The sequence below is a fragment of the Marmota monax genome, unplaced genomic scaffold (assembly GCF_021218885.2).
Source record: "Marmota monax isolate L192 unplaced genomic scaffold, Marmota_monax_Labrador192_F-V1.1 WCK01_AAM20220418_F8-fsc00884, whole genome shotgun sequence".
Lineage (NCBI taxonomy): Eukaryota > Metazoa > Chordata > Mammalia > Rodentia > Sciuridae > Marmota > Marmota monax.
Genome location: NW_026692961.1, coordinates 48,074 through 61,435, shown reverse-complemented (window position 1 = coordinate 61,435; position 13,362 = coordinate 48,074). Strand labels below are relative to the sequence as shown.

Sequence of the window (13,362 nt, the reverse complement as noted above, 5' to 3'; positions counted from 1 at the left end):
ATAATATGAAAAGGGTTTGAGTTTAAACTTATAATATGTGTTGGGATTATCTAGGAGGCTTATTCAAGCAGACTGCTTGGCCCACCTTAAAGTTGAGGATTGAGTAGGTCAAGGGTGAGACCCAAATAACCTATTTCTAACAAGTTCCCCGGTGATGCTGGTGGAGATCCACACTTTGAGAATGACTATGCTAAGAGATTTAAAAATTTGGGGTTTTATTTGTAAAAAAGTATTTTAAAGCAGTAGTTTAATATATTTTACTTGATTTTTCAGAAAGTTCACCTTTTAGGCAAGTGTGTATATTGTGTGTGTTCTAATTCCAGCACCTACTTGCAAGTATAAATTAAAATTTTGTTTTATTTATGAAATATAGTTTGATAAATTATGTGAGATAAACAGTAAATAAATTTAGAAAACACTATTTTAAATAGAAGTGATCACTTTATAGACAGACAATATACTAATTGTAAATTATGCTTAAATATTCATTAAAGCCAAGTACACTTGAGTCACTCACTAGAATGATTATTATTTGTTATATTTAGAAGTATTCCGTTTAAAATATAGATAGACTGTTTCAAAATTTTCATGAATAAAAGGCTTCTCAGTTATTTAAATTCAACTTTTCTACAATAAGTATATATTTTAAAATATAAATTCTGGTGATCAGTGTTATTTTTTGCTTTTTTTTCTCTCTCTGATATTCCTGAAGGTAAAAGCAGCAAACGAACTCTACAAAGTTTGTGTAACAAATGTTGAAAAAAGACAAAATGATCTAGAAAACACCAAAAGAGAAATTTTAACACAACTCAGGACACTTGTTTTCCAGTGTGATCTTATACTTAAAGCTGTAAGTGATTTCTTCAGTATTTTTGAAGGCAAGAGGGGAGAAAAAAGTCTTCTTATCTGCAGAAGGGAGAGGGGTGCCTGATAAAATTGATTCTTATGATTTGAGAATAGAACATATTTGAAGATTGGCTTTCAATTTTCATTAGTGACATAGTTTGATTTATTTTTGATCTGTCTCCCTTCCATGTCCCCTAGATTCATGATTCGCTTGGTTAAAACTGAACTGTGAGAGTTTGAAATTGCCTCTATATTATTGTCTTTTTGCCTTGGTTGATAAATTTGATTTTACCTTGCAACTTCTGTCAGCTGAGTGACAGAAGAGAGATCTATTCTTCAAAATTTGAGTAAACTAAATATTAAAATTGAACCCAGTGACATATTTGAAGACAAAGCATTCAGGCTGCATTTGTTTTCATTACCTCTTTAAAATGTTTTTTTTTTGTAAAATATTTACATATCCAAAACTCTCTTGGTGTACAGTTTATAAGTTTTAACATACATATAAATTTGTGTGATCATCACCATGGTCAAGATTTGAAACAATTTCATCACTTCAAAGATATTATTTTGCTGGGCACTGTAATGTGTAACTGTAATCCTAGTGACTCAGGAGGCTGAGGCAGAAGGATAGCAAGTTCAAGGCCAACCTGGGCAACTTATCGAGGTCCTAAGCAACTTAATGTGACCCTGTCTCAAAATAAAAAGGCTGGTGATGTAGCTCAGTGGTAAAGTGCTCCTGGTTTCAATCCCCAGTTTAAACACACACACACACACACACACATACACACACATACATACACATATACATATGGCACACACCTGCCATACCAGCAACTCAGAAGGCCAAGCCAGGAGGATCTCCAAGCTCAAGGCTAGCCTGGGCAACTTAATGAGAACCTATCTCAAAATAAATGGGCTTAGAAAGTATATAGCTCAGTGGTAGAATCTGTGCCTAGCATGTTCAAGAAAGATCCTGGTGGGTTCAATCCCCAGTGCCACAAAAATAAAAAAGTTATTTCATGCTATACCTTTGTAGTCAAACTCTCCACCTTGCCCTAACTTCTGGCAAGTACTGCTGTGTTCTCCATCTCATTACTTTCATGTCTTTCAGAATGTCATATAAATGTAATCATATAGTAGGTAATCTTTGGAAATAGGCTTTTACATGGCCTGATGCCTTTGAGATTCATTAATGTTATTCATGTATCAATAGTCCATTTCTTTGTATTGCTGAGTGGTAGTCCATTATATGACTATACCACAGTGTTTATCCATTTACCAGTTGGACATTTATGTTGTTTCTAGTTTGGGGTAATTATGAATAGAGCTACAAGAATATTTATTTACAGGCTTTTGATGACTATGTTTTCTTTATTTTAAATAACATAGGAGTGGGTTTATGGTTGGTATGCTAAATGCATGTTTAATTTAATAAGAGCTGCCAAACTATTTTCCAGAATGGCTGTAATCCAGTGGTACATGAGAATTTCAGTTATTCTGTGTTCTTGACATTTGTCAGTTCCTTTAAAAAAAATTTTTTAAGTGTTCTAATAGATGGGTAGTGTTATGTAATCATGGCTTCAATTTGTTTCCAGAATGACTAGTGATATTATTATTATTATTTTTTTGTGTGTGTGGTTCTGGGGATTGAACCCAGGGCTTTGTGCATGCGAGGCAAACACTCTACCAACTGAACTATATTATTCCTAGCCTGAAATTTTTAAAGGGCTTATTTGTAATCTGTATTTTGCCTATCTTTAGGTTTTTGTCGAGTTGTTTGTTTTCTTATTGTTGAGCTTGCATGCAGTTTCTCCCATTTACAGCTTCTCTTTATATTTTAGTATTGTCTTTCAATGAGCAAAATGTTTTAATTTGTATGGAGTCTAGCTTATTATTTTCTTCTTTTATGGGTCATGTTTTTGATGTTATATCTAAGGATAAGGATACTTCCTTCATCTAACCCAAGGTCACAAAGTTTTCTCCTGAAAGTTTTATTATTTATTTATTTGAACTGTGGATTAAATCCAGGGGCTCTTTACCACTGAGCTACATTCCCAGTCCTTTTATTTTGAAACAGGGATCTCACTAAGTTACTGAGGCTAGCCTCAAACTTGCAAGGCTCCTCCTGTCTGAGCCTCCTGAGTTGCTGGGATTACAGACATACACCATGGTTCCTGACAAAGTTGTGTAATTTTTCATTTATATACATGATCCAATTGAGTTACTTTTTTCATTTTTTAAATTGGAGCTTTATAACTGTACATATGGTGGGATTTGTGGTTGCATATTCAGAGATGCATACAGTATAACAAAATAATTTGGCAATGTTGTTCCCTACTGATTACCTTTTCCCTTCTCTCTTCCCTTCCCCTGACCCCCTTTCTCCACTGATTTCCTTTCTATTTTCATAAGACGTGTAGATTGAGGTTTGATTTTTAGCATATAGGTGTTATATTAAAATTATACCTGTAGAATTTCAACTTACGGAAGTGATTGAGTACCAACACAGAGAGGTCAATGCCATTGATATAAGAATTTATTGCTTACATTTTCTGAGAAGGCGATTTATCATAGCAGGTTTGGCAGGCAGATGCAGGAGTGAAAGGAAAGCTGAGTTAGAATCTTTATTGGGGTTTCCTCAGGAGAGGCAAAGTGGGTAAAGTAACAGTTTAGAATTGGCTAGTTTGAATAATTCCGGTGGGCTTTGGGACACAGGAATGGTCTCTAGTTTCTTGTTATCTGGCCTTGGGATGATACAGGGTCAGAGGAAATAGTTGGCTTGAGGTAAGAGTTAGATCGGGAGTTGATTGGGCTACAAATTTGGGACTTCTTGGTTTGTGTGAAGTATGTGATCCCAGCTGAGCCCCTGGCTATTTTAAGAGTTGTCTAGCCCAAGGAGGGCAGTTTCTCCCTGGCCAGTATTCTTTTCTTTTTCTGAGACATTAAAATATCATATAATACAGAAAATATAAAACATGGTTAATATAGATGTCTACTTGTTCTGATACCATTAGTTGAAAACACTGTGCCATTTTCTTTAAATTGCCTTTGTACCTGTTTAAAAAGATCACTCGACCGCATTTGTGTGTGTCTGTTTCTGAATTCTCTACTTTATTCAATTAATGTATTTGTTTATCCTTTTGCCCAAACCCCAATATCTTGATTCAGTTGCTTTATACCAAGTCTTTTTATTAATATTTATTTTTTAGTTTTTGGTGGACATAATATCTTTATTTTATATTTATGTGGTGCTGAGGATCGAACCCAGTGCCTCATGCATACTAGATGAGCACTCTACCACTGAGCCACAACCCTAGCCCCAAGTCTTCTTTTTTTATATATATCTTTATTTTATTTATTTATTTTTTTATGTGGTGCTGAGGATCAACCCCAGTGCCTCACGCATGAGGGGCAAGTGCTCAACCACTGAGCTACAACCCCAGCCCCATATATACCAAATCTTAAAACCAGGTAATTGGAGTCTTCCACTTTCCTTCTTTTTCAGAATTGGTTTTGTTTAAAATTCTTTACTTTCTATTAAAATGTTAGAATCAACTTGTGTTTATCTACCGAAAAACCTTGGTAACATTTTTATTGAAGTTGTTATTAATTCTTAGATGATATTATGGAGAATTGATTGTATATTTAGCATCCTTTTAAATCCATGAACACTATATATTTTTCCACTTATTTAGGCTATTGATTTTTTTAAATCAGCATTTTATAGTTTTCAACATAAAAATCTTTTACAGATTTTGTTAAATTTAAATCCGTTTATGTGTTATTGTGAATGAATTGTGTACACATACACTTGCAAGTTCCAGCTTAATAACATTTGGAAATACAATTAATATTTTTTTATATTGATCTTATTATTTGCAACCTTGATAAACTTGTTTTAGTAGTTGTGTAGATTCTTGGGGTTTTCTACATAGAAAATCACATTATCTGCAAATAAGAACAGTTTTATATTTTCCTTTCCAGTGTGTACTTCTTCTGTTATTTTTCTTTTTAAAATATTTTTTATGTCTTTATTTTATTTATTTATTTTATGCGTGGTGCTGAGAATTGAACCCAGCACCCTGCATGTGCTAGGTGAGCACTCTAATGCTGAGCCAGAACCCAAGCCCTCATTTTTTTTTCTTATTGCACTAGATGGGGCTCCCTGTTGAATGGGGTCCCACTGTCAAATAAGAGAGGTAAGAGATGACATCCTTGTCTTATTCTCGATTAGGGGGAAAATATTAAGTCTTTCACCATTAAATATGATGATACCTGTAAGATACTTGAAGATATCCTTCAATCTGATTAAGAAATTTCTCTGTTTGCTAGTCTGCTGAGAGTTTTATCATTAATAAGTGTTTGAATTTATAAAATATTTTTCTATATCATTTGATATAATCATGTGGTGTATCTTCTTTCGCCCATTAATGTGGTAAATTAAATTGTTATTTGAGTGTTGATCTTACCTTGGGATTAGCTCCTCTTGTTTGTGATGTATTATTCCTCTTATATATAGCTGGATTCACTTACTAATATCTTTTTTTTAAATTTTTTATTGTTGGTTGTTCAAAACATTACATAGTTCTTGATATATCATATTTCACACTTTGATTCAAGTGGGTTATGAACTCCCATTTTTACCCCATATACAGATTGCAGAATCACATCAGTTACACATCCATTGATTTACATATTGCCATACTAGTGTCTGTTGTATTCTGCTGCCTTTCCTTAGCTCCTCTTGTTTGTGATGTATTATTCCTCTTATATATAGCTGGATTCACTTACTAATATCTTATTATATTAAAAGATATTAAAATAGATTGTTATATCATTTTTCTTTTTAAAAATTTGTTCTAATTAATTAGACATGACAGTAGAATGCACTTTGTCACATTATATATAAGTGGAGTATAACTTCTCATTCTTATGGTTGTACATGATGTAGAATCACACTGGTTGTGTAGTCATATATGCACATAGGGTAATAATGTCCAATTCATTTTACGGTTCTTCCTACCCTCATACCTCCTCCCCTCCTTGCACTCCACTTTACCTAAAGTAATAACTCTCTTCTTCCCTAACTCCCTCCCCTTATTGTGAATTAGCATTACATATCAGAGAAAATATTTGGTCTTTGGCTTTGTGGGATTGGCTTATTTCACTTAGCATGATATTCTCTAGTTCCATCCATTTTCAAGGAAATACCATCATTTTATTCTTTAAGTCTGAGTAATAGTCCATTGTATATTATATACCACATTTTCTTTATCCATTCATCTGTGGAACCAACCTAGGTTGGTTCCATAGTTTAGCTACTGTGAGTTGAGCTGCTATAAACATGAATGTGGCTGCATCACTATAGTATGCTGATTTTAAGTCCTTTGAGTATAAACCGAGGAGTGGGATAACTGGGTCAAATGGTGGTTCCATTGCACACTTTCTGAGGAATCTCCATACTGCTTTCCAGAATGATTGCCAATTTGCAGTCCCACTGGCAATGTATGAGTATACCTTTTTCCCACATTCTCACCAACATTTATTGTTGCTTGTATTTTTTTTTTAGTTATACGTAGACTTAATACCTTTATTTTATTCACTTATTTATGTGGTGCTGAGACTTGAACCCAGTGCCCCCACCTTCCGCATGCAAGGCAAACACTCCACCACTGAACCATAACCCCAGCCCATATTGTTGCTTGTATTCTTGATAATTGTCATTCTGACTAGAATGAGATGAAATCTTAAGAGTAAATTTTTTATTGATTTTTTTAAAAACATAAATGACAGCAGAATGTAGTAGTTTTGATTTGCATTTCTCTAATTGCTAGAGATATTGAACATTTTTTCATATATTTGTTGATCCATTGTATTTATTTTTGTGTAAGGTGTCTGTTCAGTTCCTTAGTCCATTTATTGATTGGGTTATTTGGTTTTTTGGTGTTAAGTTTTGTTTCTTTTTTTTTTAATTTTTTTTTTTTAGTTGTCAATGGGCCTTTATTTTATTTATTTATATGCGGTGCTGAGAATTGAACCCAGTGCCTCACACCTTTAAGGCAAGTAAGTACTCTACCAGTGAGCCACAACCCTAGCCCCTGGTGTTGAGTTTTTTGAGTTCTTACATACCTGGAGATGAATTGTCTCTCTGAGATGCGTTGCTTTCCATTTTTGTTTGGTTTTAGTGTAGGGGAATTCCTGTTTCATAAAATAAATGAGTTGAGAATTGTTCCCTCCTGTTATGTTTTCTAAAAGAGTTTGTATTAAATACGTGTTATTTCCTGTTTGGTACTATTCCCTGGTGAAAGTATCTGGGCTTGGGATTTGTTTTTTAGGAAGTTTTTTTTTTTTAACTACATATTCAACTTCTGTTGATAAAATACTATTCAAGTTAATTATTTTTTCTTAGGTGAATTTTGGTAGTTTGTGACTTACCTGGAATTGGGCCTGTCATCTTAAATTGCTGAATTTATGTGCATAGGTTGTTAAATTTCCTTATCCTCTTATTGTCTCTATAAGTTGTAGTGATCTCTCCTCTTTTGTTTCTGATGTAGATCATTTGTATCTGCTCTTCTTATCTCCCCTCTTATGCACTGGCAGGTTTTTCTCTCTGGTTAATCTGGCTCCACGTTTATAAACTTTATTTATATTTTCAAAAAATTGTTTTAAAAACAATTTTTATTTGCACTGATTTTTCTTTTAAGTTTTATTGATTTCTGATTTTTATTCTTTATTTCTGTTTGCTTTGGGTTTGTTTTACCTTTTTTTTAAGTTTCTTAAAGATAGGAGCTACGTTGTTTACTGAGACCTGATTTTCTAGTAAAAATATTTAATGCTTTAACTTTTTCTATATAATTGTTTAACTGAATCTCATAAAATTTGAAATGTAATTTCCCATTTGTTTAGGTCAAAATATTTTCTAATTTTCCTTAAGACTTAATTTTCAGTGTAAGGATAATGTAAAGTTTGTTGTTTAATTTTTCAAGTAATTGAGGATTTCTCTGGATACTGATTTCCAGAAAAATCAGTATTTTTCTGATACCGATTTCCTGTTTAATTTCATTATGGTGGAAGAAATACTTTTCATGATTTCAATTCTTTTAACTTTGTTTTGGTTTGTTTTATGACTCAGGATTGAGTCAAGTACAAAGAAAGATTAAAAAGTAGAAAAATCAATGAACTGAAAAAGGAAAAGAAAAATCAGTGAAATTAAAAACTGTTTCTTTTAAAAGATGAATAATAAATATTCCACATGTGTACTTGAAAAGAATGCACATTCTATTGTTGACTGGAGTGTTTCCTGAGTGTCAGTTCTTCTTGGTTTATAGTGTAATTTATTTCTTGTGTATTCTTGATTAATTTTAAATATATCTGTCCATCAATTGCTGAGAAAAGAGTTTGAAGACTTGAACATATTGTGTATTTTTAATTCCTTCAGTTTTTATGTATTTTGAGCTATGTTGTTGGTTATTTCCACATTAACAATGGTTATATGATCTTGATAAATCAATCCTTTTATCTTTATGAATTGTCTACTTGTCCTGATAAATTTCCTTGCTTTTTAGATTAATTTATGTAATATTGATAGAGTTATTTCAATTTTCTTTTGAAAGTGATATATCTTTTTCCATTTTTTCATTTTAACTTTATCATTGTATTTAAAGTAAGTTTGTTATATAAACTATAGTTAGTGTATACTTTCTTAAGTGCTTAGTCCATTTATATTTAATTTAAATATATGTTCATATGTAGGTCCTTTTAATTTTTTTCCGGTTTATACCTTGTATTTCCTTAATCTATTTCCCTTTTGCTATCTTCTGTTGGTTGAATTGATAATTTTTTGGAACTACATTTTTTTTAATTATACATTTAATTTAGTCATTTATCAGAATTGCATTTTAACTTAAAATGTGCATCTACATTTTGTCCTTTTAATTTATCTGTTGGGTTTTTATTATATCGTATTGTACACATATATATTTAGTTGGTTATACTAGGAATTGCAGTATTTGTTTTTTTAATTGCTTTTATTTTTTAAATACATGACAGTGGAATGCATCACAATTCTTATTACACATACAGAACACAATTTTTCATATTTCTGTTTGTATATAAAGTATGTTCACACCAATTCATGTCTTCATATATGTACTTTGGATAATGATGTCCATCACATTCCACCATCATTGCTAACCCCATGCTTCCTCCCTTCCCCTCCCACCACTCTGCCCTATCTAGAGTTCATCTATTCCTCCCATGCTCCCTCTCCTACCCCACTATGAGTCAGTCACTTTATGTCAGAGAAAACATTTGCCATTTGTTTTTTTGGGGATTGGCTAACCTCATTTAGCATTATCTTCTCCAGCTGCATCAATTTACCTGAAAATGTCTTGATTTTATTCTCTTTTATTGCTGAGTAATATTCCATTGTGTATATATGCCACATTTTTTAATCCATTCATCTACTGAAGGGCATTTAGGTTGGTTCCACAGTTTAGCTATTGTGAATTGTACTGCTATAAACACTGATGTGGCTGTGTCCCTGTAGTATGCTTTTTTAAGTCCTTTGGGTATAGACTGAGGAGAGGGATAGCTGAGTCAAATGGTGGTTCCATTCCAAGTTTTCCAAGGAATGCTTTCCATATTGGCTGCACCAATTTGCAGTCCCACCAACAATGTATTAGTGTGCCTTTTCCCCCACATCCTCTCCAATACTTATTGTTGTTTGTCTTCATAATAGCTGCCATTATAACTGGAGTGAGATGGTATCTTAGAGTAGTTTTGATTTAAGAATTGCAGTATTTTTATGTGAATATGGTCCTCTGTATGTATGGATTCCACATCCATGGATTCAGAAAAAAAATCACATCTATACTGTAGAACATAAAAAGACTTTCTTTATATCATTCTCTAAACAATATAGTATAAGAACAATTTACATAGCATTTGCATTGTATTATATAGTATAAGTGATCTACAAATCTTCTTTAAAGTATTTGGAGAGTATGCATAGATTATACACAAATCTATACCATTTTATATAAGGGGTTTGAGCATCTGAGATTTGGGTATCTGAGGGATATCCTTAAACCCTCCCAGATGGATATTGAGGGATAACTGTCTGTAATTTTTCACAGTTCGCTGAGAACTAATATTTTACCACTTCAGGTAGAATGTAGAAACCTTTCCACTATATAAGTCCCCTTAACCATTGAGGATTGTGGTTGATATGTGTTTTTACATTAAAGATCTCACCAGGCCATCTTAATTTTTTTTGCTTAAAAGTCATATGTATTATAAAGAAGAGAAGGAAAGTAGTATATGATATTTGTCCAGATACTTTCCATTCTGTTTATTTCCCTTTCATTCCTATAGTTCCATCTTCTGTCTGGTAATGTTTTTCTTCTGTAAACAGAACTTCCCTTACCATTTCTTTCATAGCAAGTCTGCTGGTCACAATGTTTTAAATTATCCTTCATTTAAGAATACCTTCATGTTGTCCTTAATTCTAAAGAACATTTTCACTGTATATTGAGTTATAAATATACAATTCAGTTGTTGTTTTTTTCCCCCACCACTTTAAAAATGTTGTTCCACTGCCTTCTAGCCTCCATGGTTTCTCAGAAGAAATCCATAGTCAGTTGTGTCATTGTTCCTTGTATGGTTTGTGTTGCTTTTTTTTGGCTGCTTCCAAGGTTTTTTTTTAGAGAGAGAATTTTTTTTAATATTTATTTTTTAGTTTTCAGTAGACACAACATGGGTATTTTATTTTTATGTGATACTAATGTCGAACCCAGCGCCCTGTGCATGCCAGGCAAATGCGTTACCACTTGAGCCACATCCCCAACCCTGCTTCCAAGGTTTGATTCTCTCTGTGTTTGCCTTTAAGCAGTTTGGCTAAGATATCTGTATACATAGATTTTGCTGAGTTTTTCCTGTTTTGGATTCACTGAATTTCTTGAATCTACACATTTGATCATTGCAAATTTTGACAAGGTTTCAGCTATGTTTTTTTTCAAATATTTTTGTTTGTAGCACTTTCTTTCTCTTCTCTAAAACTCAGGTGACTCAGGTGCTCTCACAGTTCTGGCTGATCCTATTTTTTTTCTCCAATCTTTTCCCCTTTAACTGTTTTTACAAACAGTACCCAACTTACTATGGTTCAGCCTAAGATTTTACAACTTTACAGTGGGTTTTAAGTATATTTTCAACTTAAGTTGGATTTTTCAGGAAGTAATTATAAGTTGAGGGGCATCTTTATTGTCCTATGTATCTGTCTCAGGTTCACTGACTTCATTTTCCTATACAATCCTTTAATAAAAATTTTAGTAGAAAAATTCCCTTTCGTTTCTTTTTTGGATCTTCTGTTTCACTGCTGAGACTTCTGTTCAGGTTTCAAGATTGATTATCCTCACTTCTTGACCATGTTATCATAGCAACTTTAGAGTCTTCATCTGATAATTGCACCATCTGAGTCACCGCAGTGTTGATGTCGGTTCACTGCCTTTTCCCTTGTGAGTAGTTGAGATTTTCCTGGTTCTTTGTGTGACGAGTAGCATTAAATGATATCCAACATATTTTCAGTAATACTTTCTGTGTCCTTTTTATCCTGTTTATAGCCTGAACTGAAAATTCATTTTTTTTAAGTTGAACAGAATTTGATCTAGTTAGATTCACTCTCCACCTCCTGTGTGCCTCCCTCTTAATCTTCTAACTGGGAAACTAAAATGTACCTGCCTACTCTGCTATCCTCCAGGAAGCCAGGGGCATCAATTCTCAGTCATTAAATAAGGGGAGAATAAAGAAAAACAAGAAGAATTTCAAATCCACTCACTCATTGGAGCACAATTCATCTTGTCATAAAGGATTCCCTCCGAAGTTTCTGTTCCACTTCTACTCACATCACCTGCTGCCACAGGACAGGATTGCATCTTAGGGGTTTATGCTTGTTTGGGCACTGGGGCAGGAGAGGAAATAAACCCACCAAAGAAACCAGGGTTATGACCTACTCTTTTAGTCATATCTCCTACTCCATGCCCTTTTTTTGTTCCTTGGACAAGAGAAGATCTCTCTTGGAGATCTTTCTGTCCATACCCTGTTTACACTTTTGGGACTCAAGCTGTTTTTGAGTAGGGGCCAAGTCTAGGCTGGATATGTGATTGGGGTGGGGGCAGGATTGAATTGTGGTTTATTTGCTACTTTCTACCTGCTACCATTTTCTTTTCAGAGTTCTTAGACAGCTGATTTATGCATTCTGACCAGGGTTTTTGAGCAAATTCAGTATAGACCAAGGGATAGTGAGATTACTGCATCTGAATCAGAAACCGTTAAAATGTTCTGGGTATTTAAAATTGTGTTTCATTCATTTACCAAATTAAAAAAAATTCCTTATAGTTATAGATGGACAGTGTGCCTTTATTTTATTTTTTATGTGGTGCTAAGGATTGAACCCAGTGCCTCATACATGCTAGGCAAGCGCTCTGCCACTGAGCTATAGCCCCAGTTCTCATTTACCAAATTTTGATTAATTAATGTTATAGCTTACAGAAGTATAAAATAATTGAATAGGATTATAACATCCCAAGATTTGAAATTACTTTGTAAGTCATTTAGGCTGTTTACCTTTCACAAAAATCCTTTCACCTCAAATAATAAATAGTTAATGATATTTAAGATTAAGTATTTATATACCAGTGTATTAAACTGCTTGTCTACATTAAGTTATTTATTTGCACATAATCATACTGGAACAATATAATACTTTGATCTCCTTTGAACTGATGCAGAAATAAAATTCTAGAAAGTCTTTCCTCTAAAAATAAGGTCTTTGAACTAGTCACATTGCCATTACTTTGGGAGCCTATAAGGAATGTAGAATCTTGGGTTTCAATCCACACTTCGCATTTGAACAAGATCTCCCAGGTGATTTACTTGAAAGTTAATTTTTTTTCAAATCACTGGTTATAAATAACTTGATCATCATGGTCATGCAAGTAAGTTTAGGCAGTGTGGTCAGACCATCAGGGTACAGAGCTATGGATCCTCAAATTGTGAACCATCAGGGACATGGCTTGTATTTTTTAAACTTTACAGTTTAAAAACAGTTTTGTAGCAAATGAGCACACCTGGATATTAGATTCAAACTTCTCTTTTAGTTTACAATCTTTATCTTTCATAATATTGGGCAATATACCATGTGTACAGTGGTATTCAGAGCTGTTTCACTTGTGTGCCCGTTTTTATTGGTTCATTCATTGAAGTCAACGTACATTTATTTATAATGCATTCTGTATATCACAAGTCTTTTCTGCCTTTTGTGTCTGTGATGATAGGTAACAGTTAATCTGTTCCAGATGCAGCACTTTCAGGCTGCCTCCCTTGCAAACAGTTTAGTCTTTCACTGTGATAGCGCCAAACTTTATGATCCAGGCCAAGAGTACAGTGAATTTGTGAAGGCTACAAAGTCAACTGAAGAAGAAAAAGTTGATGGGTAAGAATTAATATCTAGATGAA

At 33.4% G+C, this 13,362-nt stretch overlaps 1 protein-coding gene across 1 annotated transcript in view; it reads left to right on the top strand.

The window, feature by feature from the left end:
* Positions 1 to 13,362, top strand: part of LOC124097756 (rho GTPase-activating protein 29-like) — a 62,265-nt gene that overhangs the window by 25,954 nt on the left and 22,949 nt on the right. Inside the window, 2 exon segments of the mRNA XM_058581967.1 lie at positions 713 to 850; positions 13,182 to 13,339. Of these exon segments, the coding sequence (XP_058437950.1) occupies positions 713 to 850; positions 13,182 to 13,339 (296 nt within the window).